The sequence below is a fragment of the Salvia miltiorrhiza genome, chromosome 1 (assembly GCF_028751815.1).
Source record: "Salvia miltiorrhiza cultivar Shanhuang (shh) chromosome 1, IMPLAD_Smil_shh, whole genome shotgun sequence".
In the NCBI taxonomy this organism is placed as follows: domain Eukaryota; kingdom Viridiplantae; phylum Streptophyta; class Magnoliopsida; order Lamiales; family Lamiaceae; genus Salvia; species Salvia miltiorrhiza.
Genome location: NC_080387.1, coordinates 11,108,082 through 11,135,658, shown reverse-complemented (window position 1 = coordinate 11,135,658; position 27,577 = coordinate 11,108,082). Strand labels below are relative to the sequence as shown.

Here is a 27,577-nt window from a genome sequence, read left to right as displayed (position 1 = left end):
TCGGCAGTAATATGACGCTGTAATGGCTGGGTCCTTCCGTGGCCAACCGTCATCTCTGGAGTTTCCTCATCCGGGTCCTTCTCATCACTATCCAGGTGTACTGGCCGAGACCTTCCCTCCTGGGCGTCTCGGGACGGTGAATATAAAATCGAGTGTATATATGTCTGAAAAGCCAAAGTGCCCGGCTCAGGCAACGGGGCAACCCTCGGATAAGGATCAAAGGGCACATACTGTATCTGAGGCTCAACAGAAACAATCGGCTATACTAGCCTCAACATCTCTCCTCGTATTCCACATCAACTGCCTCGTATCAGAATTCATCATCTCAAACAATTTCACCATTAAAACAATACATGACTCATTAGTGAAACAAACTCAACTTTCAATCAAGAAAGCGACAAGAAACAACATCAACTTCTTACCTCGTTTAAGCCGGAGGAGATGGGGTGCTGGGGTTTCGTTTCAAACTGACTCTCTCAAACTAGCCTAAGAATTCAAATTAGACTAGTACTCAATTTAAAAAGATACCAGTAAACAAAGGTTCAACTCAGTCAAGCAATAGACTCAGAGCAGATGACCTGCTCTGATACCACCCTGTCGCAGCCCGAAAACCCGACACTAGTGATAGTGGGGTACGAGTATCGATACAACTATTTTTAAAAGAATAAAAGATAAGAAGAATAGGTCGAACATCAAGCGGAAGCTCGCATCAAAAGGTGTTAAAGAAATCATTATAAATGAACCCAAGGGTAAAATCGTCAACGTCGTTATAACTTTTTAATTATCAGGAATTTCACGAACAAAAACAAAACGGGTATCGCTCATTTTTCGTAAGGGAACATAATATGCAGAGTATCGCAGCAAAAGGCGAACCGATTATATGTATGAAGACATATAACCGTGAGTACATTGCTTAACTTCAAAAGAAAATTTAAGCATATCAATCATCAAGACTTTATCGTCAAAATGGAAGTACGATAAAGTAAATACATCCTCCAACATTTCCCCGCCAGCACCAGACCAATCTCGCTCCTCGCTTAGTCTGCACATTTAGAAATACATGCAGGGCGTGAGTATATAATACTCAGTGGGCAAACGCCGAAAAACAAGAAAGGCGCTCTTAGAGCTATAAGTTTGAAGCTTGCCACATCTCAGCAATACACAGAAATAAGTTAGCATTAAAAGAATCTGTGCATGCAGTTTTCATAATCAACATCATAAATAAGTGTCTGCAGACAAAGTAATCATCATGTATGTACCGCATCTACAACTCATCATCATCAAAGGTACTGAGAAGTAGGCCTCCCTCTCAAGTACCGTGACCGGCCGATTCGCTCAACGGCTCACAGTCACCTCAGTGTACACTAGCCCTGGCAGGATAGCTATCAACTGCCCAGGACCCGAATTCGTCTCATCTCATCAGTAGAGGGTAACATACAAGCTCAACATCAAAAATTGGCAAGTCAAACAGTTCTCAAACATCATTTATCTCAAATCATTTGATAAGCTCATAACATCATTATATCATCAAATCATTTTAGAAAGCTCGGATAATATATTTATACTCAAAATATTGCCCACCTGAAGACCTTACTCAAAAACTCCCGTCAAAGCGGAGTTACTTACTTCCCTGCTCTGCTCGTGTCTTCAGGGATCATCGTCATCATCGAAGGTTCATGTCATAAAATGAATCTCGATTAGAACTCAACGACAAAAACTCATGCCTTAACTCATGCTCTATCTTATATTCTATCTCTTGATCGACTCTACCTAAACTTCTTCACTCGTTTCAAATCCTTAAGTCCAAGGATAGGTTTCAAGAAAATCATGGTTCTAAGTCTCGATTTATCTCTCATATAAGACTCGTCTAATCTCATTAAAACACTTAGGCAACATAAACACATAAGGCACATAAGAAAATACAATCAAACATCAACAAATCATGTTCTGTTTTCCCACTAACTCAACTTCAAAATTTAACACGTTCTGACTCCGACATCTCCTGGACTCCAGACTCATACCAAAAGAAAAGTATTTGAGTCTAGTTTCATTTAAAAAAAAGTAGAGTCAGAAACTCCAAGTGGTTTGGGAGATATGGCGTTTTTACCACGGTCTACCATATTCGGCAGTTTTGAGCAATCGGAAACATTGATTTTTGACAAATAGTAAACGTTGTCAAACTGAGCTCAAATTTGGTGGATTTCTATCCCATACAGTAAGGTTGTTACCATAAAAATATGGAAAGCTAGATCACACAGGAAGCTACTGAAAAGAATGACTTTGTCCCCTGTTCTCTGAAATTCCCGGTAGAAATGTGCAGATTTGGTTTTGCATTTTATAAAAATAGTAAATCAAGTCCACATGACTTGAACTTTTACCGGTATGCTCAAGACACATGTAGGGACATGCTGTAAAATTTTCAAAGCCATTAGACATCGACAACCCGTCGTTCACAGTAGGTCAGTAGCCTACGAAAAATCACCAAAAACTCATCTCAAACTCTTAAATGCTCAATTCAACATTCCTTCAAAGAAAACTAATCAAAGCTCATTTTAAACACATATAACACTCAAAAACATTCAAAAACATTTAAAATACTCATCATACTCAAATTAACTCTCCTCTTTTACATCTTAACTCAAATCTCAAGGAAAACGTTTCTACAACGTATCAAGTAAATCCTCTTCTCAATTTCATGCTTAAAAACACTCAATCATTCAAAATGACCTCATACTTCATATAACTCATTTTATACACATAAATCCCCTATAATCATACCAACCAAACTTTAATAAAAACTCATATATTCACATAAACTCTCAACAAAAACATGACAACTTCACAAAATGGTCATAAAGCAAATTAGACCTCATTTTATCAATTATTGACTTCTCAAAATATGAAAACTCAAAAACTCTCATAAACTAACTCAAGTCAAAATTTTACTTAGCTTCCAATAGACTTAATCAAACATATTAAAACACCAACATCATGCTCAATTACACATATCTTAAGCCAAATCATTTATTAAACACATAGACAAGAAAATCCCAATTTTTACCAAACTAAACTCTTTGACATTTTATGAATTCACATGGATCTTTAATCTCATCATATATCTATTAATCTTAACCCATTTAACTCACATATAAACCATCAATTCACCAATAAGGGCATATATACACATATCCCTAATTTTAGTAAACTAACTCACATCAAAAACTCCAATTGACATCATATACTCAAATTACTCCATCAATCATCATCATATACATCTCATAGACTCATTTACCTCATCAATCCATCATTTAACTCATTGACTCAAAAGTTCCCTTTTTTTGGGTAAACTAACTTCCATCAAAGTTTCACATCTCATGACACATATTTCACAACATATATCAAACATCAATACACATCACATAATTCTCATCTTTCACCCCAAATCAAGAAAAGAAAAAGAAAATTTTTTTGAAGGGGGTGAAGACCCTTTTTTTCGAAAATTATGGAAAATAGGGAGGGGTGATTTTCTTGCTTCAATCCTTCAAATATACTCACATATAACATCATACAAGTCTAATCTATGAATATAGAGATCACTTACCCAAGTTTACACCAAAAATCAAATTTTCTCTTACTAACTTCAAGATTGAATCTCCATGGATCTTCTTGAATCTAAGGAGATGGAAGGTGTTTAAGGTGGGATTTTGTTGGTGATTTATGTGTTTGACATATTTTGGTGAAGCTTCGAAGGTGCATCAATGGAGGAAAATGGTGGAAAGTAGAGAGATGAAGGGGAGATGGTGGTGATCGAAAATGAGGGAGTGAGGAGTGAGAGAGGATTTTGCAAGATATGCTTGGATTTGGCTAATCTTTGGAAGATTTGTGAATCTTATAGAATATTTGGCATTAATGCCTTGATCTCTCTCTCTCTAAATCTCTACACTCTCTTAATCTCTACTCTCTAAATCTCTACTCTCTCAATCTCTACACTTGGCAAAATGTGGGAATTTATCATATGGTAGAGAAATTAAAATAAAGTGTGAGAAGGGTGATCAATTAATAATCACAATAACTATGGAAATATTACTCATTAATAAAGTACCATAGTATAATTATTCATGTGACCAAAATAATTATAGCACTAATATTAGTGCACTCACTCAATTATAATATTCCTCATCATAGGAAAAATAATTTAAAAATATTATGCTTGGAAAAATTTCCATAAACCGGCATCATTCGATTTCTCGGTAAAAAAGAACCGCACTTTCTTTGGAAACTTAATAAAAATTCCCAAGTGCTAAGGTTTCAAATAAAAATCATAATAATATGGTCATATTGACACACGTCACAAAATCACATAATCACTCAGTCACGTAAATTCACATAACATCACATCAAAACAGTCGGCAGACTCAAATAAGCTAGACGTCTCTCTGACCGACTCTATTTATCAAGGTTTCTCACTCTTTCTTCCTCGACTCTATTTCCAACTCAGTATTCCTATTTTTCTTAATAGGACAGTCAATCTCTGATAACTCGGTATCCGGTAACTCTATTCCCGGTAGTTGGAAATAAAATAAAATCTCAGCTCAAATCAATCAGCATCTCTATCTCAACTCATTTTTCAAATCTCATCACTCTAATTCCATCATCGGTTTATTCACTCGTATCTCTATTTAAAAGACAATCTGTCTTATCTACTCATAAAAAAAAAAGTAGTCTCGTATTTCGACATCTCAGTACTCTCAATAGTGTTAAGACACTATCTCACAACATGAGGAAAAGTACGGGGTGTTACAATCAGAGTTTGGACGACAGAGAACGAGCCAAAACAAAATTGCTGCGCAAAGCTGTCAGGAGTACTGTTTTGTCACGCGGGCCAGCCGTGCGGCTGCGCGACGTGGATGTTTATTTGTTTTATTGAGAACGGAGCGAGAGCAAGAACTGAAGATTCTCAATTCTACTACGGTTTTTCTTGTGGATGTTTATTTGTTTTATTGAGAATTGTATTCTAGTTCATATGTCTATGTGTGGCTAGAATCCCTTTTCCCAGGGTTTAGGGAGTAAACATGGTTTGAATTTCTGGCTGTTTGATTCAATTAATTGGATTGTTATTCCTTTCTATGTTCTTGTTTTAATTGTTTGCTTTATTGATTGGCCACCAATTTAGCATAATCATAGGTTTTAATTTGAGATCGGGAGATGATAATTATTACCTGAACTAAAAACATAGAACACATTTATTTTAATTCTAAAGGGAATTGATAACTGTGAGGGCGTTAATCCTAGGAACTTTTAGGAGTTACATGTTAGAAGTGCGATTCAGGGATGGTAGCCTTGCATGTAATCAACGGTTTGTATGCCACGGAAGTGGGTATGGACTAGCTTAGAGATTGCCTTAGGAATCATCTTATTAATTGAATTGAACATGTTAGTTAGGAGAATCTGTTGAAACCTTTGCCTTGGGAAATCTTGTCTTATCTGTTTCTCTGTTTCACAGCTTGATTTATTTTCTTTACAGTGTTTATTTATTTATTTAGTTTAAAAACAAAATTCTCAATTTCGTTTGTCTAGATAGAGTAAAATAATTTAGGATAGGAATTGATTAATTCAGTCTCTGTGGAATACGACCTTGCTTGCTACTGTACACAATTGCACTCGTACACTTGCGGCGTGTTCATAAAATAGCGAACAGGTTTTTGGCGCCGTTGCCGGGGACTGATTTTTATCAGTACTATCTGTTGATTATTTGATACTAATCTGGATTTTTTTTTTTTTGTTATTTTTATTTATTTTCTCTATTTTTCTTTTGGTTCTTATTTTTTGGTTCTGGAGTTTTTCCAGGTAGTGCATGAGCAGCTATGGAGATTTTTGATAGCATGGGCACTACATGCTATCAATGGCCGCCGAGAGGGTATATTTGAAGAATGTTGCTGCAACCACAAGTTCTGATTAGGTTACTTTGTTAGCCACTCAAATCGCTGCATTGTCTTCCAAGATAAATGCTTTGAGTATTGCTAAGATGGAGTCAGCTGTGAAAAATCCGATGATGATGGAAGAGGCAAATTTTGTCAGCAATTGGAATTTCAGGAATTTTCAGCAGGGTGGATTTCAAAGAGTACAACAGGGAAACATTCAGAGTTGGCAACAGTTGTATCATGGAGGGTGCCCGAATAACGCGCTTCAAGCTCCACCAGGCTTCTCTGTCACCAATGGAGTCATCAATGAGGACAAGAAGCCCAATTTGGAAGAGCTGCTGATGAAATTTATCTCCAAGTCGGATGAGAGGATGGAGAAGCTTGAGTCTACCACTGCTGCTTTAAGGACTCGGATGAAGGTATTTGAGACTCAGATGACTCAAGTGACCACTGCTATTAGCAATCTACATCAGTCGGGCCAATTCTCAAGCAATACCGTGGTGAGTCCAAAAGAGCAGTGTATGACCATTGAGCTCGAAAGTGATACATCATATGAAGAGCCTCAAGCGATGGAAGAAGAGCAAGAAGTTCTGAAAGTTGAGATGAGCCTGAAGGATGAAAATTTTAAAAGTGTTGAAGAGCGCGATGTCCAAAATGTAATTGACACTTGCATCGACCAAGGGAAATCATTGAAGGCTTGTCTCTTTAGCTTTTATCTAACTCCATCTTATGATTTTAATTTTGATTCCTCTGATGAACACTTTTTGGAGTGTGGTAGTACTTTTGATTGTTCACAGGATGGCCATAGTTTTCAAGAAATTTTGAAGGTTGGAAAACCACCTTATCATTGGTTCACAACAGATGATGTACTCAAATTTGATGAAAAGTGGCCACCACCTACACTTGCTGGATCGTCGAGCTAACCAAGGTAAAAGTAGCGCTTGTTGGGAGGCAACCCAATTTTGGTGAGTTTGCTTCTTTTATTTTGTTTGTTTGTTTTCGTGCCCCACAATTCATTTTCAAACTTATTCTCCTTGGTGGTGAATAAGTTTGGGGGGATGTGTCTTTGTGGGTGGATTGTTTCTTTTTGGTTGTTCTTGTCTCTGTTTTGGAGTTGAGATGTCAGTCTTGCTTTTGTTAGTTTCTCTGTGATGTTACCTTGATGATGATATGAGCTGTGCAGGAATTAGTTGGATGATTGGCTTGTGATGATTTCTGCTTTAAAATTGTGAAATTGCATGCGTTTGTGTTGATATTGTTGTGATTGAGCATGATTGATGAATGATAAGCATGGTCTCTATGTGTTTGCAATCAATGAAATAAGCTGTGAGTTTTGAGCCTTGACTGTCACCATTTTACAGTCTTATTTCTTATTCTTGAGTGATTGTTCGAGCATGCAAGTTTCTCACTAGAACTTGTCTTGGTTTCTCCCTCGAGGTCACATAGTGTGCTTAATAACTTTGAGATGATAGAAGGCCATCTTTGCTAGCCTATTTATCCCTTATTTGTCCTATATCTTTATATTATCCTAGTTCACCCCTTTTGAGCCTTATTATCCATATTCTTTGATTTAGCCTTGGGTGGGAGCTTGGAAATTGTTGAAATGGGAAAGTTGGTTTGTGGAGATGAATGATCATGAGTTATGTTTTTTTTATCTTGATTGAAAAATCCTAGTACCCTGACTTGTTTGAAAAAAAATGAAAAAAAAGAAAAAAAAAGAAAAGAAAAGGAAAACAAAAAGGGTACATAAGATGCTTTAGAAAGTCATAATGTCATGAGGAATAATTGATGAGTTGTGATGGATTTTGCATTGAAAATTTTGGTTTTATGGGAGGTGGAAGATTGTGTTGAGTAAGAATACTATAAGGTTGGTGATTGTGCTACGTTGAGTTGTATGTATTAGTCACTTAGTCAAATATATCATATCCTACCAAAGAGCCTACATTACAACCATCAATAAAGTCCTTTTTGATCTTGGTTATAGGAGCACACATTAAGTGGTGGAGAGGTGAGACGATTGACAAGCTTATGGATGAGTACTTGTTTAGCTTGAACTGAGCGTATACACGTCATTTTTTGATTGATACACTTGAGAGTTGAGAGTTCATATATTCTTTATCTTTTTGGTGAGGACTGCAAGTCATTGAGACCATAATTTGAGTTTGTCATGAGTGTGATATCTTGATAATAGGAGATACAAATGCATGTAATTATTTTTGTTGAAAAATCTGAAGCCACAATGTTATCCACGTTTCTCTGCGCTCTTGTTGATTCATTCTTGGTTCATCTTTGTCTTGTCCGAGGACGGACAATAGTTCAAGTTCGGGGGGTTGATAAACATGCATTTTTACCTCTTGGTGTGTCATTTTTGATATTTAGTTATGAGGATTTTGTGTGTTTGATGATTTATTTGAGCTTATATTGGTTTATGGTCAAGAACTTGTTACTTGCTTGTGTTTGAACGAATTTTCAGAAATAATGAAGCAGAATTTGGAAGAATTGACTGAAATACAAGTTGTAGTTCGTCTCGAGAGGAGTTCGTGAGCGCAAAAGGATCATAAATCGGAGTTTGGACGAGAGAGAACGAGCCAAAACAAAATCGCTGCGCAAAGCTGTCAGGAGTTCTGTTTCGTCACACGGGCCAGCCATGCGGCCGCGCGACGTGGCCGCGCGAGTCGCCGTATTTCCGTCCAAAATTTGTTTTTTTTAGTGATTTTGGGTATTTTTGAGAGCTACAAGATCTAGGGCATATAAATACTCCCCAATAACTTATTCTCTACACCTTTTATCACATTTTTATCATCTTTTATCATATTTTACTTTTCCTGAAAGCTGAGAGAGACGGAGAACGGAGCGAGAGCAAGAACTGAAGATTCTCAATTCTACTACGGTTTTTCTTGTGGATGTTTATTTGTTTTATTGAGAATTGTATTTTAGTTCATATGTCTATGTGTGGCTAGAATCCCTTTTCCCAGGGTTTAGGGAGTAAACATGGTTTGAATTTCTGGCTGTTTGATTCAATTAATTAGATTGTTATTCCTTTCTATGTTCTTGTTTTAATTGTTTGCTTTATTGATTGGCCACCAATTTAGCATAATCATAGGTTTTAATTTGAGATCGGGAGATAATAATTATTACCTGAACTAAAAATATAGAACACATTTATTTTAATTCTAAAGGGAATTGATAACTGTGAGGGCGTTAATCCTAGGAACTTTTAGGAGTTACATGTTAGAAGTGCGATCCAGGGATGGTAGCCTTGCATGTAATCAACGGTTTGTATGCCACGGGAGTGGGTATGGACTAGCTTAGAGATTGCCTTAGGAATCATCTTATTAATTGAATTGAACATGTTAGTTAGGAGAATCTGTTGAAACCTTTGCCTTGGGAAATCTTGTTTTATCTGTTTCTCTGTTTCACAGCTTGATTTATTTTCTTTCCAGTGTTTATTTATTTATTTAGTTTAAAAACAAAATTCTCAATTTCGTTTGTCCAGATAGAGTAAAATAATTTAGGATATGAATTGGTTAATTCAGTCTCTGTGGAATACGACCTTGCTTGCTACTGTACACAATTGCACCCATACACTTGCGGCGTGATCATAAAATAGCGAACAACTACCAAGTGCTCGATTCTACCAGCAGCTATAGTGACCATAGTGGTCCTAATTTACTAAGCCTATACTAGGTCTACCCGGCCCCCCAATGTCGAAGCAATAATACAATACAAATAAAAGCAATAAAAATCAGGGTAATTAAATTAAAAACAATCATTTGTTGGGAGAAGATCCTTAAGAAATAATCAATTTCTATCCCAAAGGGAGAAGATCCTTAAGAAATTGATTAAATCTATCCCACAATGTATATAATAACATAACATTTCATAAACACATAGCACATAACATTTAATTTAACAAAATTATCCAACATATATAAATTATTCTAACAAACAACTTAAACTAATTGATTAAAATTAATATAATTTAAAATTAATCATGCTTCATAATTTAAAATTAAACTAACAACATATATTAACTGATTAATATAATTTAAAATTATTCATGCTTCATATAATTTATTTATAAACAAAGTCATTTCGGGTTTTCGATTCTGCAGGATCGTTACTTGGATATCTTCAGCCAAGTGAGATGTGATTCGATCTCTTCGTCGGTTTGGCTTGGTCTCAAGGACGAAGTGAGAGATTTGGTGGAGAATTCTTACAGCTATATTGGTGATGGCACGGCCACGAATTTCTGGTGTGATGACTGGCTGGGATACAGAATTCATGAGAAATGCAAGATTCCTCATTATATTCTTGATTTGCTCGGATATTCTGTGGCTGATTACTTCTATGATGGGGTGTGGCATTTCACTCAGGAGTTTATTAATGCTTTCCCTGAGATTGTTGGGGATATTTTGGTGCTTCCTATTGGCAAGGAGTCTGACACTCGTTACTGGAAACCTTCTCTTCATGGAACGGTCACTGCTGCTCTTGCGTTTGCTAATCACTGTCATCGTTTTCCTCGCGTCAGCTGGGGATCTTGGATTTGGAAGCCCTATATTCCTGTCAGACGTTCCTTAGTCTGCTGGCGGATTCTTCATGATCGGCTTCCTACCTATGATCGCCTGATCAGACATGGTATGATCATGCCAAACCATTGTGTTTTTTGTTTCTCCTCGAGTGAAACTATGGACCATATCTTATGGTCTTGTGACTGCGTTAGACCTGTTTGGCTGGAGTTCTTGAGTTGGTTTCAATTGACGGAGGCCGCTGATGCTGTTGATATGCATAGTTTTTTTGTTCGCGCCTGGTGTTATAAGTTCAGCTCTCAGCTGGATTGTTATTGGCGTGCTGGAATTATTACTATCTTATGGGCCATTTGGACTCTGAGGAACTCTTGCATCTTTGATAACAAGATTTTTGAACAAAGGCGGATCATCCATTTTGTCAGAGTTGCTTTTAAAGAGATGGAGAATAGCTTTAATCTTGGTCATATGAATAATTCTTGGAAAGATTATACTATTCTCAGATCGATTGGAGTTGCTACTCGTGCTGCTCCTCCTCCGGACTTCATTGCTGTGCACTGGTGGCCTCCGGTGTCTCCTTGGATTAAAGTTAACACGGACGGCTCTGCGATCGGAGCCCCGGGTAATATTGCGGCTGGTGGTGTCTTCCGTGATAACTTTAGTTGGGTTCGTGGTTGTTTTCATTACAAGGGAGGAGTTGGCTTTGCTTTTGAAGCAGAGCTCCTTGCGGTTATCAAAGCCATTTTCATTGCTCATGATCGGGGTTGGCTTCATTTATGGATTGAGTCTGATTCTATGTATATCGTTCATTTGCTTGAGGAGCGATCGACCGCGGTGCCTTGGCGTTTCATCGCTCTTTGGAATAAGGTGCTTCATCTCCTTCCTGATTTTACTCTTCAGATTTCCCACATTTATAGAGAGAGAAATAAAGCTGCAGATATTATGGCCAACTATAGTAGAGAAGAAGGCTGGTGGCCGTATGCTATTGAGGAGATTAAAGTTGTCGTGCGTCTTGATATGGCTACTCATAGTCATATTCGTATGCGCTGATGGTTTTCTTTTGGTGGTTATGGTGTGGGAATGTTCCATATGATTTTTTTCAGTTATCTGGCGCGCTAGATACTGGGTCATATGGAGTCGGGTTCCGTTGGTTGCGTCGTGGCAATGCCTTTGCTAGCGACATGAGTACTCAGGCAAGACCCTTGGTTTGGTCTTTGTCTCTGCCGTTTCCTTCGTTGATGATGGTGGAGCTGCCTTTCGGTTTGTTTTGCTGCTGCTTTTGATCTTGTATTGGCCGATCTTTTGGCCTTTCGGGTCTCAGTTTGTTCCACATTCTGATGGTTTTCTTTTGGTGGTTATGGTGTGGGAATGTTCCATATGGTTTTTTTCAGTTATCTGGTGCACTAGATACTGGGTCATATGGAGTCGGGTCCCGTTGGTTGCGTCGTGGCAATGCCTTTGCCAGCGACAGGAGTCTTCAGGCAAGACCCTTGGTTTGGTCTTTGTTCCTGCCGTTTCCTTCGTTGATGATGGTGGAACTGCCTTTAGGTTTGTTTTGCTGCTGCTTTTGTTCTTGTACTGGCCGGTTTTTTTGGCCTTTCGGGTTTCTGTTTTTTGGAGTTTTTTTGTTGTTTTTTCTGTTAGGGAAACGAGCCGGGTCTGCTTCAGGGCGATGGTTAGGCCGGAGTTCTGGAAGCGGTCCCTTTCCGCTCTTTTCCCTTTGCTGGCTCTGTTTTAGACGAGTACTCTTTTTCCCTCTATAAGGTTTTTCCCTTTGGGTTTTCCTTATAGAGGTTTTAACGAGGCTCGGCCCTTAGTCTGCTTTCTTGTGCTTTCAAAGGTTTAGGTTTTTTCTTTTTTCCTTCTTTAATAAAATCGCAATTTAATTATTTATAAACAAAGTCAATTATAAATTAATTATATATAACAAATAAATCTATTTAATTAACATATAATTAAATACATAAATAAATTCATAAATAAATAAATAAATAAATAAGAGAAGCGTACGGTAGTGGTTTCCGGCGGGTGTCGTGAAGAAGGCGGCGAAACGAGGTCGTCGAACTACAATAAAGAATATAAGTGAAAATTAAATAATTATATATAATTAATTAAAATGAGATATATATATATATAGATCTAGAGAGAGAGAGAGAGAGAGACCTGGGCACGGTGGCGGCGGTCGGCGGGTGGAGACCGGAAGCAGCAGCAGCAGGGGGAGCGGGGGGGGGGGGGGGTCTGTGTTGTTGCGGCGCAAAACTGAAAAAAGAAGGAATTCGCGTGCCCTATATTTTACACATTACCGACGGCAATTGACGGCAAAATCGCCGTCGGTAATTGTGTAAAATTAAAGATTTATTGCAAATTCAAAAATCACCGGCGGCGGCGCCGTCGCTAATTACCGGCGGCGATTTTGCCGTCGGTAATTGGCCGGTAATTACGAAAGTGCGGGTCGCCTGAAATGCCGCCGGTAATTACCGACAGCAATATTGCCGCCGGTAATTTTCGTCGCTATTTCCGCATTTTTTTGTAGTGTATAGTGTAAGAACTACTCAATAAAATAAGAACGGAAAATTATTTTCAGCTATTCAATCATTAAAATTTATGGTCGATGTATCATTTTGGTGGATGAATACAACACTAGAGTTCGAATCTTGAAGGTAGCAAATTTTTACTCCCTCCGTCTCACAGAAACATGAACATTTGTGAGTGGCACGAGTTTTAAGAAATGTAAGATCAAACTGTATTGTGGGTGAAAAATGGGTCTCACTTTATGAAAAGTAGAGATAAAAAGTAAAGAGATTGCGGTGGGGTACTGTACAAAAATAAAAATATTCATGTTTTAGTAAGACGATCCAAAATGACAAAAAGTTCGTGTTTTTGTTAGACGGAGGGAGTATTTTTTTTCAAATGTAGTAAATTTAGCAGCAAATACATTAATTTTTTTACAGCAAAACAATAGTTTTATTGGTTATCACGTTCTTATGAAAATTGTAATTCTCATTAAAACCACAACCTATATATATAGATATGGTCTAGTAAGGTTAGTTTCCACTTAAAACTTTACATTAGAGTAAGAACTATGACCAATTATGATTAACTTTCACTCCTCGTTACTATGTTTGCCAAATCACCAGTTTCAATCAGTGGAGGAGCTACCATTTGGAGAGTTTAAGAGTTTGTACCTCATTTATTCGTGGTCGTTTCGCTATATCAATACTAGGTTTTAATTATTCTATTAATAATTTTGTAGGGCTTATTGGCGATCACCTTTTATGAACTCACCAAAACTCTAGCTTATTTTAAATTCTACAGTCATGACTTTTTTTACCTTTTCATGTTTTTAAGGTAGACAAAATAATCTAGTGAAACTCCAAAAATTACGCTACCTTTCATTTTCAATGAAATGTCAAATTTATTTTAAGGGAATTCTCATAAATAATTAATTACATGGTTAAACGTGAATAAATATCGATTGACCGTGGGTAATAACGATTCCCGTAAATGATTAGTTAATTAAATTTTTTCTTAATAAAAACCACTATGAATCCCACTTATTTGGAAATGAAGCAGTTATAAACGTCTAACTTACCATAAAATGTAAAAAATCATCAGATATGATATATTCTTAATCCTCACAGATATTTGAAGTTCTCACAGGAATAACCCTCTTATTTAATATTTATAATTTATATCTTAAAGCACCACACTTAAATAATCTAACAACACTACCTTTATTTTCGCAGTCATTTTCAAATATATTCTTTGTGGTATTAAAAATTAAGTATATAGTATAGCATTAGTCCAAAATTTCACTAGAAGGTATATGAAGTTCAACCGGTTTCCAAAAAATTCGGCATTTGAGAGTCAAAGCAGACCTGTTAGTCGTCCAACCATAAATAGAATATATCTGTTCCACGAGTAAGGCACACGCCCTTCCTCTTTCCACAATTCAGCCGTCCACGTGTCCCCAATCCAACGGCCACAGAAACACCTCCTCCGCCCAATTGTTTCTTTATATAATAACAGTGCCGTATCACTCATTTTCCTCCACATTTGGGTACACGAATCAAGTATGTTGCTCACAACGGCCTATTCACTGCTTCAGCCTCTCGCTCCTCGCCTCCTCCACGGCGGCGGAGATCTGTCTCTGCGGAGTCGGAAGGCTGGCTGTCTCGTCATGAACGCCTCCAGTGAAGCTAACAAACCGGCGATTATGAACGAGGTTTTCGAGCCGTTCGAGGAAGTGAAGAAGGAACTCCTTCTCGTCCCAACCGTTCCACACGCCTCCCTTGCTCGCCATGTCTACTCTGACCCCTGTGAAGCAGCCATCAACGCTCAGATCAAGTACATTTTGATTTTTCTTCCTATTATTTATATATCTCCATATATTTATATGTCTGTATATAAACAAACATTATGCTTGTATGTGTTACTGCGCCAAATACTATAAATCTAGATGTTTAGAACTATGAGATAATTGTACATTGTTGAAATAAATAAATCACAAAACATAAATGTCTTTTCGAATTTGACACTTCTGGTTTTTTTTATTCTTATGTTCATGTTATTTTATATATTTGGTTTTTCTGGGGATCTGAGTATTTTTTTTCGAGCATATATGTGGTTTTGTCTACTTTCTTATTTAAATCTTCATTAGTATTATTTCATCAAATTTGTGATAGATCTGTGAAGTTAATGCTCATTTAGGCTATATATACACTATTCTCTTTTTTGTATCCATTCGTATTCCGATGCAGTTGAATCCTCTTATAAAATGAATTCGATTAGTAGACACTATTACCAATTACCAAGTTAATCCGTTTTGCTTGATCGGTTTGTTGAATGGCAGTGTGGAATATAATGTATCTTACGTGTATCACGCAATGTATGCCTACTTCGACAGAGACAATGTTGCTCTTAAGGGGCTTGCCAAGTAATTTTCTCAAATCTAAACATGTTTTCCTCATCTGTTTTTTTGAACTTTTTGCACGTCAATTGTCACAAGTTCTTGATCATGGTTAGGTTTTTCAAAGAAGCAAGTGTAGAAGAAAGGGAGCATGCTGAGAAGTTTATGGAATATCAGGTGCTTTTCAGTGTATCTACTACATTGCTTACTCCATTTCAGCTTTGATCCAATTCCAGGCATCTCACTTCCTTCAATGTTTGCAGAATAAGAGAGGTGGACAAGTTAACTTGCACGGGATGATGATGCCGATATCTGACTATGATCACATCGACAAAGGAGATGCACTGTATGGTAGGTTCAGACCTGATCTCTATAAGTTTTATTTAAAGCAGCTTATTCCCAAGGTTGTCAATTATCAAAGTTTTGTGTATCTACCAATTTTCTTTTTGACGACTACTTGAGCTTTGTTTGAATCAGTAACCAAAATCTAGTTATGCTAATGCTTCAACCTAAAATGGTTGTTGTCACTGACCTTGAAGCTTACTATCTTCGTGTGTGTGTGTGTGTGTGTAGCTTTGTGTAGATGTAATATTATACTTGTCAATTGTCATATCAGTAATCTGTACAAAAGGAACAAGGTAATCCAAGACATATCATACTGTAAATATAATCTAGTTTACTAGATATGAGTGCACATTAGTGTTAATTCTAGAGCTATGAGTGTGTATTTGAATACATAATAATGATTCTAAGTTGCTTCCATTTTCAAATCTTCAGCAATGGAGCTCGCTTTATCTCTGGAAAAGTTGACAAATGAAAAGCTTCTGAATTTACACAAGGTATAATATCACCTCATCTGTCAGCCTTAAATTCGACACTCTTTTCTTGCTCTATTTTGGCTGTGGATGATGCTGCCTGCTTGATTTCCTTGGGATTTTGGCACAGTTAGTAGTTTTTGTCAAAGTGCACATAATTGTCCAGTTGTTTATCCTCGGAGCTGCAAGTTGATGTTGTTTTCTGAAACACTGTCTAGGTGGCCGATGAGAACAACGATGCTCAGCTTGCTGATTTTGTGGAGAGTGAGTTTTTGGCGGAGCAGGTGACTCAAAATCTTGCATTACATGTTACGAAATTCTGCTATATCATTTTCCTAATGGCTAATATTAACAACATTCAGGTTGAGTCCATCAAGAAGATATCAGAATACGTTGCTCAGTTGAGAAGGGTTGGCACAGGCCATGGTATATACAGTGGCCTTAGATGCTTGTTTAATTTACATATTATTTGTATTTTTGGTATCATCTATCTTTCTTTCTCTTTTCCTCACGGTATTTGCAATCATTATTTCTAGGTGTTTGGAACTTTGATCAGATGCTTCTAGCTGGCGCTACAGCGGTTTGAGATTGAATCATTTGCTAATGAGCTGCCACCCTTGTGCTGCAATCTTGCATTAGATACAATTTAATCTAGGCAGAGCCCTTACAATTCTTAAATAGGAATGAGAAATTTGAGCAAGTTTTTTGCATCGGAATTTGACCAAATTGACGCTTGACTATCCTATTTCACGTTGTAGTCAAAAAACATTTCCTTATGTTTCTCTTTCTTGCTGCATCGACCACACTCTTCATTTTTATCATGGGCGTTGTTCATTTTCTTTCCCTTTTGGTCTGGTCTCAAAATCTTGCGTTAGTCTTCTTCTAACATCCTCCAGGAAAAGTGATTCTTGGAATCTTGGGGTTAGCAGTATTTCTAATAAGGGTGCGTTTTCTTTGATGAAAAAAGTAGAAAACATATATTTACTATTTTTGTATTTTTTTTCTCAAAGGTGGTTAACTTTTCTCGAGCAGTATAGAAATTAGAAAAATTTCTAGGAGATTCCCTTTACTTATTTTTCACTCCGATTCATGAGAAATACTATCATATGATATTGATACGATACTGTTTTCTTATATTTTCTACTCTAGAGAACATAAGCTAAAAAAGATGGGTGTGATAATTTTTTAATTTTTCCTATTCTTCTTCTTATGATAAATTTACGCAAATTGGAGGTGAGGGCATCATATCAATTTTCCACCTTTTCTATGTATCATACGAACAGACGAATTAAGACATGGAGACACTTATTCGGGTCATCATAATAAATATATAGCGGCATATCAGTATCATTAAGAATTGGAACTTTTTGAACTCGACTTTGTTAGTAAGGGTTGCCGCTAAATTTCCAGGAAAGGATCCGACTCCTCTGCCCATTGCTCCAGAAATAAATTATCTTATACAAGCTTCAATTTATTTGAGAGGAAGATGTGTTCGTTTTTCCATTTCTTTTATTCTCTAGTCACTTGAAAGAGAGATGTGATTCCGATTATAACGGTCACTTGAAAGAGACGTGATAGCCCAACTACATTTCTTTTGTCAACTGTTGCTGTTGCGCCTATCCTCACATACAAATAAAATTGGGCTGCAGGCATGAAAGTAAAAATGATTTGAGTTGTGTGTGTAGCCACCAAGGAGAAAATGGGAGGCTCAATTGATACCAGACACCCAAACCATGCAATACAACGTCCGGTTAGAATCATAAGATAAGCAAGGTTCTCACTGGCAAGAAATATCAAGCCAAATATACATTTCGTCAAAGAGAAAGAACATACCTATAATATTAAAGTTTCTCGAGTTAGAAAAGGAACTCCTCGATTCTTCTAAGTAGCGCCATTGTGTGCTACTGAATTCAGTGGAGTTCTCTGGTGCAGATTAATCGTGTCATACTACAACTTGGAAGCCATTTTTGATCTCAATTTAACCTGATGAAGGAGGTAGACCGTTCATCGGTTTAGCCCCTGAAGTTTGCATTCATGGCTTAACTACAGCTTGCTATCTTTGCAAGTCATACTGGCCATAAGGAATATGGGGCCCTCCATACACATAATTCAGACCCTGTTCAGCAAAACAAATAAAAAATAATTACAAACATAGATTACTTGAGTAAAAATGCAAAGCAATCACTATAGAGGAGCATCCGCGAGTGACCTCAGCTAGAGGCTTACAAAGCAACGGGGTATTAACCTGAAACACGCCCATAAAAAAAGAAGAGAAGTATAAGATAAAGACTGAAAAACAAAGGCAGACATGTATTTAAGGAGACACGATGGCCAATCAAGCTTACTTTAAGTAGATTTAGATACGTCTAACATCATTGCCATAAGTTACTACTAGTAATACACCCCAGATAAGAAAAACAGTAATGCTGATATTCGGGAAAGCCGAAGTTGATGTCATAATTTTCCAAAAGAGGCATTTATACAATGCTTTTGTTGATTCAGAATGAAAGCTTCGTCAATTTAGTAACAAGCTGCAAATGCGACGTAAAGCAGTATTTTTTTATTCAAGAGCACAAAGCTGCAAACTTAACATTAGTACGGGAGATTTACATATATAGTGATAGTGAATAATGATCTAAGACAGGGACGGAGCCAGGAATTTAGTTCGGGGGGGGCTGAACCTGTACGGTGGTTCGGGGGCGGTAGCCCCCGAGATTTTTTTTTGGGCATTCAGTATATTTAAGGTATTTTTTTTATTAAAATACGAGCATAATACTAATAATAACGAACAATATTTTCATAGATTATATAGTTTCAATATATCACAAAACTTTTTTTGGAAATTTCGTATATTTAAGACATTTTTTATTAAAAGGCAAGCATAAAAATAATAATAACAAACATGTCCATAGATTATATATTTTCTATATATTACAAATTAGTTTCAATACATTATAATTTTTTTTAGCATTTCATACATATTAGGCATTTTTTATTAAAAGACAAGTATAATAGTAATAATAACAAACAATATTTCATAGATCATATAGTTTTAAAAAACAAAATTATCCTTAAATTAAGTATATATGAGAGAATATAATAACCAAATACTCTTTTATAAAAAAAATTATTTTATAATAGGTATAAACATATATCTATATATATTTTAAAATTTAAAAAAAAAACAAAAAAAAAAACAAAAAAAAAAAAACTCAAAATTTGGGAGGGGGCTCTAGCCCCCCCCTGGCTCCGTCCCTGATCTAAGAGCACAAATCATTAGATAGCACTCATATAAAAATTCTCAGACAACAGTCCCAATGACTGTCGTGCTTTTCTATTTCCAGTGCCATCACTACTAATGTCAAACAAATTACCAGAATGTTTGATCCTATACTCCAAATTTTGCATCATTAAGTTACTCTTGTACAAAAGTTTCTGCTATTTTTCGTAGTCACCATTAAAAAATTCCTATTATTCTATAACATTGGCATCAACTTCTAGAACACATTTCCAATAATACAGCTTCATCTTCATTCACCTCTTTTATCCTACCTTCTGTTTCTACACATACAACTAACCATTAACAACCCCCCCCCCCCCCCCCCCACACACACAGAGACACACTGAAAACCATTTCTATCCTTCTTTTTCCCTCACTATAAACCACCTGAATTATCTCTTTCTGGAGTTCACTAAACAGATTTTAATTTGGCTGCCTCTAGTCTATATTTATAATTTTAGAAATCCTTCAAAAAGGACAACACCCACATGCACATGTTTATATATATAGAGAGAGAAGTGTCTGTTTGAGATATTTAGGATTCTAACACTGCATCCAGATTACCAAATGAAGAAGTTGAGGATGATATGGATAGAATGATTAATAACAGAATGGATTGCAGTTTTTCTGAAGGGGGCTTTGCCTTCATACATGATGGAGATAGGCCTAGATATTGTGGAATATATAGATCTGAAGTACTTTTCGTGCAGAATAATAGTTTTGAAGAATGCAGAAGGGAAACAGGAGTGTACTTCAGTTCTTCTCTGTGTACAACTTTTTTTTTTTTTGAAAACCTCTGTGTACAATTTTCTGGTACATGACAACCCAAAATCCTTCCAAAAATGGGAAACATTTAATAAATTTTTAATCAATGCATGGGGAGAATGTGTTGACCTCAAGAAAATCGTGAGAAATTAACGCAAAAGGAATCAGAGATGTTGGCTCCACAATTCAGATACCAGTATAACGGACCCCTAACCGTGCTAATGTAATCAATCATTAAGCACACAGGAGAAGAGATAGAGCATTTTCAAGCCTCTCAACTATCACATTTTTCCTATCATGCCCTTGTAATTTTATGATCTACTATTTCTTACTTACAGGTTCCTATAAAAAAACAAAAAAAGAAAAGAAAAGAGAAAAAGCCTTTTACTCACAGGCAATGTTGTTTTATACTCACTCCGTCTCACTTTAAGTGTCCTGTTTTTTCTTGGCACAATTATTTAGGAAAAGGTAAATTAGATTATTAAAGTGATGTGGGCCCAAAACATTCTCACTTTTTGAGACTAAATCTTTCCATGAGAGGATTTAGGACATTTGAAGTAGGACAACCCAAAAAGGAAAACAAGACAATTGAAGTGGGACAGAGGGAGTATTATTTTTACTCACAATGCACCCTTTAAGCTGCAGAAAATAAAACATCAAGAGCTCAAAAAATCACAAATTCACAATATAAGACTATAATGGTGGAACAAAACGAAATGTGAAAATTATAGGGCTCCAAAGTGCATTGTGACATAGGATATATGATATTTGTACACTTATACTAAGAAAGGTTGATATCATACTCAAATTCGGAGGTGAGGTTTCAAGAAAGATCAGAAATAGTGTTTGTATTTATCATATAAGATTTCTGCTACTAGTATATGTGTACATTTCTACCGGACACTGGGCATATGAACATAAGGGCAAAAAATTATAATGAATTTATAAAGTTGTATTACTCCATCAGGCTGCTGTCATAACATGATGAGAATGAGATAATTTTGGTTTAACTTCAAGGCATTCAAACATTAATTACAGGAGATCAACCAAACCTGATGAACAGCATGATGATCAGACAATGAATTTCCGCCAAATCCAGGTTCAAGAAAACTCTGGTGAATAGCATATCCAGGACCTGAAAGACAAAACAATTTTGATATAATTATGGTTTTTGTCAAAATATGGAATAGAGAATAAACCAACAAGCTCCAAGTGGAAAGAACAGGTGCACAGTCCCGTAGGAGTTACCTGGGTTGGCAGCTGTGCCTGCACCTGCAATGGCCGCCATAGCTCTCTTCTCAGCATTTGCAAGTTCAGAACGTAATTTTTCTGCCTCACGAGCCATAGATATCAGGTGTTTCTCCATTACTTCACTAAGTTCAGAGTTGGTGGACTGCATCTTCCTTTCATATTCAACCGCAGCCCTTTATACATGCACAAACAAAATAATACATTATAATTTTCAAGACTAAAAATGGCCTTTGGCAATTAATTACAATTGGAAATTTTCTTTTTTGACCTCTTCCATCAATCTTTTAGCTTATTTTCCTCTTTCACAGTCAAAAAAGGCCAAGTACAGAATGCCTGGAACCAAAACCTAACCCTTTGGATTACAACTAGAAATACTTAGCCTGAGATTTCAGCATGCTTCAGTCCTAAAAATTATGCACCCAGACGTACAATTTTTCAAGCCAAGTCTATTTATATTAGAATAGATAATTATCCTACAATTCAACCATGTAAACGTACAACTTGAGTGCTAGTACAACCAATTAATCTGATTTCGCATCCAGCTATACATCTTCCGAAAATACCAATACAAATGATACATTCTTGCGTACCTTCCTTTTCGAATTTCTCTATGCAACGCCTCAATATCAGTCTTAAGGTCAGAGAATTCTTGCTGCTCGGGGTGAGACCTCGCTAAATCGTCTTGGATTTCCTTCAACTTCTCCGATAATTGCTCGCGCTCGGCCCTGAGGTCCTTAATTTCAGCCCTAACCCGGTCTAGCTCGGCGGAGCGGCCGTCTGCGGAGCGAGCCTCGGCCTCCAATTTGACGGAGCGCTCGTAGACCTCTCGCACGTGAGCATCCCTCTCGGCCTTGACGGAGGAGGCGGTGGCGGAGAGGCGGTGGAGGTCCTGCTGGGCGGCGACGACATCCTGCTTGAGCGCCACGTGGGAGGCAGCAAGCCGCTGATTGTCCAGAAGGAGAGTTTGGATCTCCCGGCTCCGGGCGGCGATGCGCTCCTCGATTAGACGGACATCGGTCGGAGTGAGACGGCGACGGGGCCGGAGGTCGGCCGTATCGTCGGCGTGGCGCTGGTGATTTCGTCCCGCCATGCTGAGATAACAATTGGATGACTTGTTTCTTCTCTGCCGCTCAAAATTAGACTCACTGTCGTCACCGATCAATCCAACAACTCAAACATCCAACCTTTTTAATATTTTCCGTCTCTCATTCTCATTGATCTTTTCCGATTTTTGTTTTTGAGTTGTCCATCTTATCATTTTTCTTTATTTGAGTAATAATTTAAGTTTTAATAGCCAAAAATACCCCATCCCTTATGTGTTTTTTGAAAAATGTCATATCTTATCATAGAAAACAATCTATGCCCTAAATGACTAAATTACCCTTAATTAGGTCAACATCAAATGTAATCATATGACACTTCTTACACACTCTTACACACTCATCACTTTCAATGCATTTTTTTACAATAATTAGTGATGTTGACCGAGTTCATGGTTTTGAGTGCATGCATGCATGCGAATTTTGTATTTTCCTTGTTTTTTTTTTTTGCCCTTTTTTTGGGACGCCATTTTCATTATGAATGTGGAGTGGAAATTAATGTGTCCGAGCGTGTGTATGTATGTATATACTCCCTCCGTCCCGCTAAAGTTGGCAACATTCGTTTCGACACGGAGATTAAGAAATTGAGTGTTATATGTTTTAATAGAGTGTGACCTACAATTGTTGACCAAATTAGTGAGTAATTGTTGACTTAATTAAAGTAATTTTGGCATTTTTAGAAAATGGCCTACAATTGTTGACCAAATTAGTGAGTAATTGTTGACTTAATTAAAGTAAACTTTTACCATTTTTAGAAAGTGGCCAACTTTAGTGGGACACCCAAAATAGAAATGTTGCCAACTTTAATGGGACGGAGGGAGTGTATTTTTTAACGTTACTATTAACCTATATATAACACTATATATATATATATATATATATATATCTTTAAATTGAAAAAACGACCGGACACATTGTGTATGCTCTCTCAAATATAAACTTGCAATATAATACTCCCTCCGTCCCCAAAATAAGTTCCTCTTTGGGGACGGCACGGATTTCAAGGAAAAATGGTAAAATGTATTGATAGTGGAAAAAAATATGTTATAATTAGTATTGAGAGTGGTGAATAGGTGGAAAATTGTTATAATTAGTATTGAGAGTGGTGAAAAAGTGGAAAGTAAAAATAAATAAAGTATTATTAGTGGTGGGGTCGTTGTCCAAAAATGGAAAGAAAGAAAGAGGAACTTATTTGGGGACATCCCAAAAAGGAAGAAGATGAACTTATTTCAGGGACCGGGGGAGTAATTCATACCAAGCAATACTATTCTCCAAGCAACACTAATTCAATAATTAACACTTAAACAATATAATTAAATTAAATTCAGCAAAATAGTAAAAATTAATATAAAGATACAAATAGATAAAATAGAAAATTTTATGTCGTTATAGGATCTGTCCGGCCGGTGAAGTACCCGGAAAAATGTGTTCGGCCGGGTACATTTCAGGTGAACAATGACCCGGCCGGACACATTTTTCCGTGAAAATTACCGGCCGGACACATTTTATTTAGTCATAAAATATTCTATTTTATTCAATTTCATAAAAAAAAAAAAAAAACTGTCAAGAAGCTAATAATATATATGCGTGTGTATCTATCTTAAATTTTTATTTTTTTTCCCTTTAATCTCTTAATTTGAATTTTTTTTGACCAAATTCTCTCTCTTCCTGTCCGAGTGTGTGTATGTATGTATATATATTCTTGAATGAAATTCTTTCTCTTAATTTTTTTAAAATACGTGTGTATCTATCTTAAATTTTTTATTTTTTTCCCTTTAATCTCTTAATTTCAATACATATATTCTTTGAAATTATTTGTATTTATATATATATATATATATATATGTATATATATAATGACACAATAATGATCAGTAAAATTTAAGACGATGCAGATTTTCCCTCTCAACCCACGAACCCTAGCCGTCACAACTTTCTTGCCATGAGTTCCCGGCCGATGGCTCTGAGTCCGCCGGTCGCCGTTCGAGACAAGGGGGGACTACATCTACCCTCGGTCTCGGCTAATTTTGAAGTAGTTAGAACTCCGTTTCATGATAATTCCCTTCGCCCGTCTCAGGCCTTGCTTTCCATGGGTCCTGAATCCTCTACCGGCGCGGCTGCCGTTGGGCCGCACTCGACTGGTACTTCACCAAGTCCGTCCGGTGTTCACACCAATAATCTTCAACAGATCTCCTCCACATCAGATAACGTCACTAATTCGGCGAGCCATAAGCATGAAGCTAAGGTTTCCTATGCGGCTGCTACCGTAAAGAGGCCAGTCAAGAAGCCGGATTTGGCTGCGCATATCTTCCATGATCTGCGGCCTACTAAGGAGGGCGATCAGTTCTCCCTCAAAGTCCCAAAAGAACTTTATCTCAAAGAGGTTAAGGCCTTCGAACATGCTTTGACAAGCCGTTTGCTGCTACGGAAGGGGGACAAGCCAAGATCTACGTTGGAACTGAAGACGGAGCTTCAGAGTTTATGGGGTTTGGCCTCGGTCTGGCAATTAATTCCTTTGGGTAAAGGATACTTCACGCTCCATTTTACTTCAGCCGAGGATAAGGCTATAGCGAAGGGGAAGGCTGTCTGGGAGCTTTCTAAGGGACTTCTCCGGATGCGGGAGTGGACTCGTAATTTCGATCCTTTCAAGGAAAACTCTCCTCTGGCGAATGTTTGGGTCCGCATACACTACTTGCCGATTGAATATTGGAATCCTCAGGTTATCTCTGGTATTGGCAGGTTTTTGGGTCATCCGTTAAAGATTGATGGAACGTCGGCTGATCGCGACTTTGGGCAATTCGCTCGAATTCTTGTGGAAATAGATTTGTCTCAAACTCTTCCTTCTACATTGTTAATTGATGGTGAAGATAGCTCGTTTCACGTGGAATTTTTCTTTGAAAATCTTCCTTCTTATTGTGGTCGTTGCAAGATTACTGGGCATTCTCAAGATAAATGCCGAAAGAATCGTCATGAGGCGTCGAAAACTCATCTGGATAAACCAGCAGACGGGGGTTTGCAGATTTTGCCAGCAGAACCTAAATCATAGCCTAAGGTGTTGAATGAAAATGAATGGCACGTGGTTGAGAGAGGTAAGGCGACTGCTGTCGAAACGGCGCAAATTGAGGTGGTGCCAGGAGATTCCCACTCTAGGAACTCGTTTGCTCCTCTGGTCACAGAGGAGCAGCAGGACCTTGTTGGATTTGTATACTGAAAGCAAGAACGTTTTATGCTTGTATACAATGTTTCCTAAGTTCACTATCTAATCTCCTGTCTGATTGTGTTCATGATTGCATATGTATGTTCTTTATCTCTATATAAGTAGATTATATGGTGTGTTGTAGATCACAGAAGACCATATAATTGGAATAACCTTAAGAGATTGATCACTATTTTATTAGCGACAAAAGTACCGCAACTAACACGGTGTAATCGTAGTATAAACAGCAATCGGATATCGTATCCACAGGGACTGTAAGACGAAATCACTCTATCTATCTCCTACACAGACTCTCACAATATGCAAGTAAAACGATTATGAAGATGAATATTAAACTAAGATTAACTAAATAAAACTAAAGAGCATATAAAACTATGATAATTAACTCAAATATAAGGAAAGCTCTGACCCTAGGGATGTACTTTCACTAATCAACTACATGCATTTGACCTATTGATTCAATTACCAATTTTAATCCAACCTTGATGAAAGATCACTATATTATCCACAAGCGTCTCTAACGACCACCTATGAACGTAGATTAATTAATCCCTTTTCACATTCAAGACTCCAAGGAATAAATTAACTCCCAATAGCACATAAAGAATAGCTTCCTATAGCTTCACCTATCGCATTCAAGACTCAAGGCTAACACTATATCATGCATTCCTGAATCGGCTGAACAATTATCGCATTCAAGACTCAAACTGAACAGCTAAACATGTAAATCATTGATCAGATAATTCACAAGAGATTAAACACCAGGAATCATGAATCATAAGTTGGAGGGCAAATTGATATCAATAAATCAAAAACACATAATCAATCAGCTATATACAAACCCTAGGTTCAGAATAAAAGACTAGCCAGACATAATAAAATCAAACATAAACATAATTAAATTGAACGCAATTGTAAAAACAAATTGTATAAAAACCGAATTGAAACGATTGTAGCGGCTTGAATCTTCAATCCTGATCCAAGCCTTGAAAACTGGAAAGCTAAAAAGTTCTAAAGCTATAAAACTGAAATATGAAAGTTGGGAACTGAAAAACTAAAGCTGGGAACCCTAGATAGGTCAAAAGAGGACCTATTTATAGTCTTAGGGTGAAAAACCAAGTCCTAAACCGAAAATAACTTGAAAAATCGTAAAAACGCGGAAGGAAATAAAACACGCCACCAATTCGGCGACCCGTTCGGCGGTCGCCGAATTCCGGCCAAATAACACACGAAAACGGCGATCGCCGTTTTTCCAACTCCAAGCCAAAATTCAATTAGGGAATTCGGCGACCTGGCCGGCGATCGCCGTCTTGGTCGCCGTTTTCACCCTTTAAATCACCAAAAATCGGCGGTCAACGCTCTTTGACCGCCGAGTTGCTCCTTTTTCGTCCCGACTCCAGAATCTTCATCTTTTCTCGATTTTTGGGCTCGATTCTCTCAAAACTCTTCTCTTCAACATGTTCCTTACACTCCATGCTCCAATATCACTCAATTCTGCATCCAAACAGTCAAAACTACACCCAAACGTGAAATCTCGAAATAATAGTAAATGAACTCCAAACAATAATGAAACGGGTGTAAAATCGACTTAAACTACAGAATATAAACCATAAAAACCATGCAAAATGAGTGTTTATCAACTCCCCCAAACTTAAGATGTTGCTCGTCCTCGAACAACGAGAAGAACAAAACAATAAACACGAATGGGTAAGATGATTGGATCATCGATGCCTCAGAAAAATAAAACTTTTGAATTCCCTCAAATTCTCAACACATGAACACAATAATCACCA

General features: G+C 37.2%; 3 protein-coding genes and 1 long non-coding RNA gene across 6 annotated transcripts; 2 read left to right on the top strand and 2 right to left on the bottom strand.

Moving 5' to 3' along the window:
* Positions 1-953: 953 nt before the first annotated feature.
* Positions 954-3,918, bottom strand: LOC131006590 (uncharacterized). Its single transcript, XR_009095617.1, has 3 exons — positions 3,602-3,918; positions 1,582-1,645; positions 954-1,042 (listed from the first exon to the last, which is right to left on the bottom strand). It is a non-coding gene; the product is annotated as an uncharacterized LOC131006590 (long non-coding RNA).
* Positions 3,919-10,609: 6,691 nt separating this feature from the next.
* LOC131019431 (uncharacterized) lies at positions 10,610-11,497 on the top strand. The gene has a single exon (XM_057948010.1). It carries the CDS (start codon positions 10,610-10,612, stop codon positions 11,495-11,497), a length of 888 nt encoding a protein of 295 aa, XP_057803993.1.
* Positions 11,498-14,482: 2,985 nt separating this feature from the next.
* Positions 14,483-16,967, top strand: LOC131006588 (ferritin-3, chloroplastic-like). Its single transcript, XM_057933751.1, has 8 exons — positions 14,483-14,794; positions 15,300-15,383; positions 15,473-15,533; positions 15,620-15,707; positions 16,134-16,195; positions 16,390-16,455; positions 16,534-16,597; positions 16,708-16,967. The coding sequence occupies exons 1-8, from the start codon at positions 14,523-14,525 to the stop codon at positions 16,755-16,757; spliced, it is 747 nt and encodes a 248-aa protein (XP_057789734.1). The 5' UTR covers positions 14,483-14,522; the 3' UTR covers positions 16,758-16,967.
* An 897-nt stretch (positions 16,968-17,864) lies between these two features.
* On the bottom strand, positions 17,865-22,728 carry LOC131006587 (protein FLC EXPRESSOR-like). Of its 3 annotated transcripts, XM_057933749.1 has the most exons (5): positions 22,058-22,728; positions 21,465-21,640; positions 21,269-21,351; positions 18,381-18,416; positions 17,865-18,287 (listed from the first exon to the last, which is right to left on the bottom strand). In XM_057933749.1, the coding sequence occupies exons 1-5, from the start codon at positions 22,555-22,557 to the stop codon at positions 18,225-18,227; spliced, it is 858 nt and encodes a 285-aa protein (XP_057789732.1). In that variant the 5' UTR covers positions 22,558-22,728; the 3' UTR covers positions 17,865-18,224. The 3 variants fall into 3 exon arrangements, with proteins under 3 accessions (XP_057789732.1, XP_057789733.1, XP_057789731.1); XM_057933750.1 differs by lacking the exon at positions 18,381-18,416; XM_057933748.1 differs by having other exon boundaries at positions 17,865-18,416; positions 22,058-22,721.
* Positions 22,729-27,577: the final 4,849 nt, after the last annotated feature.

Excerpts from the sequence above, each read along its gene's own strand:
- LOC131006587 (XM_057933748.1), bottom strand. The coding sequence starts at position 22,557 with ATGGCGGGACGAAATCACCAGCGCCACGCCGACGATACGGCCGACCTC. Across the intron at positions 21,352-21,464 it reads AGGCACAGCTGCCAACCCAG|GTCCTGGATATGCTATTCAC; the intron begins GTAACTCCTACG and ends TTTGTCTTTCAG. Across the intron at positions 18,417-21,268 it reads ATCATCATGCTGTTCATCAG|GTTAATACCCCGTTGCTTTG; the intron begins GTTTGGTTGATC and ends GGCGTGTTTCAG.
- LOC131006588 (XM_057933751.1), top strand. The coding sequence starts at position 14,523 with ATGTTGCTCACAACGGCCTATTCACTGCTTCAGCCTCTCGCTCCTCGC. Across the intron at positions 14,795-15,299 it reads GCCATCAACGCTCAGATCAA|TGTGGAATATAATGTATCTT; the intron begins GTACATTTTGAT and ends GTTGAATGGCAG. Across the intron at positions 15,384-15,472 it reads GCTCTTAAGGGGCTTGCCAA|GTTTTTCAAAGAAGCAAGTG; the intron begins GTAATTTTCTCA and ends GATCATGGTTAG.
- LOC131019431 (XM_057948010.1), top strand. The coding sequence starts at position 10,610 with ATGGACCATATCTTATGGTCTTGTGACTGCGTTAGACCTGTTTGGCTG.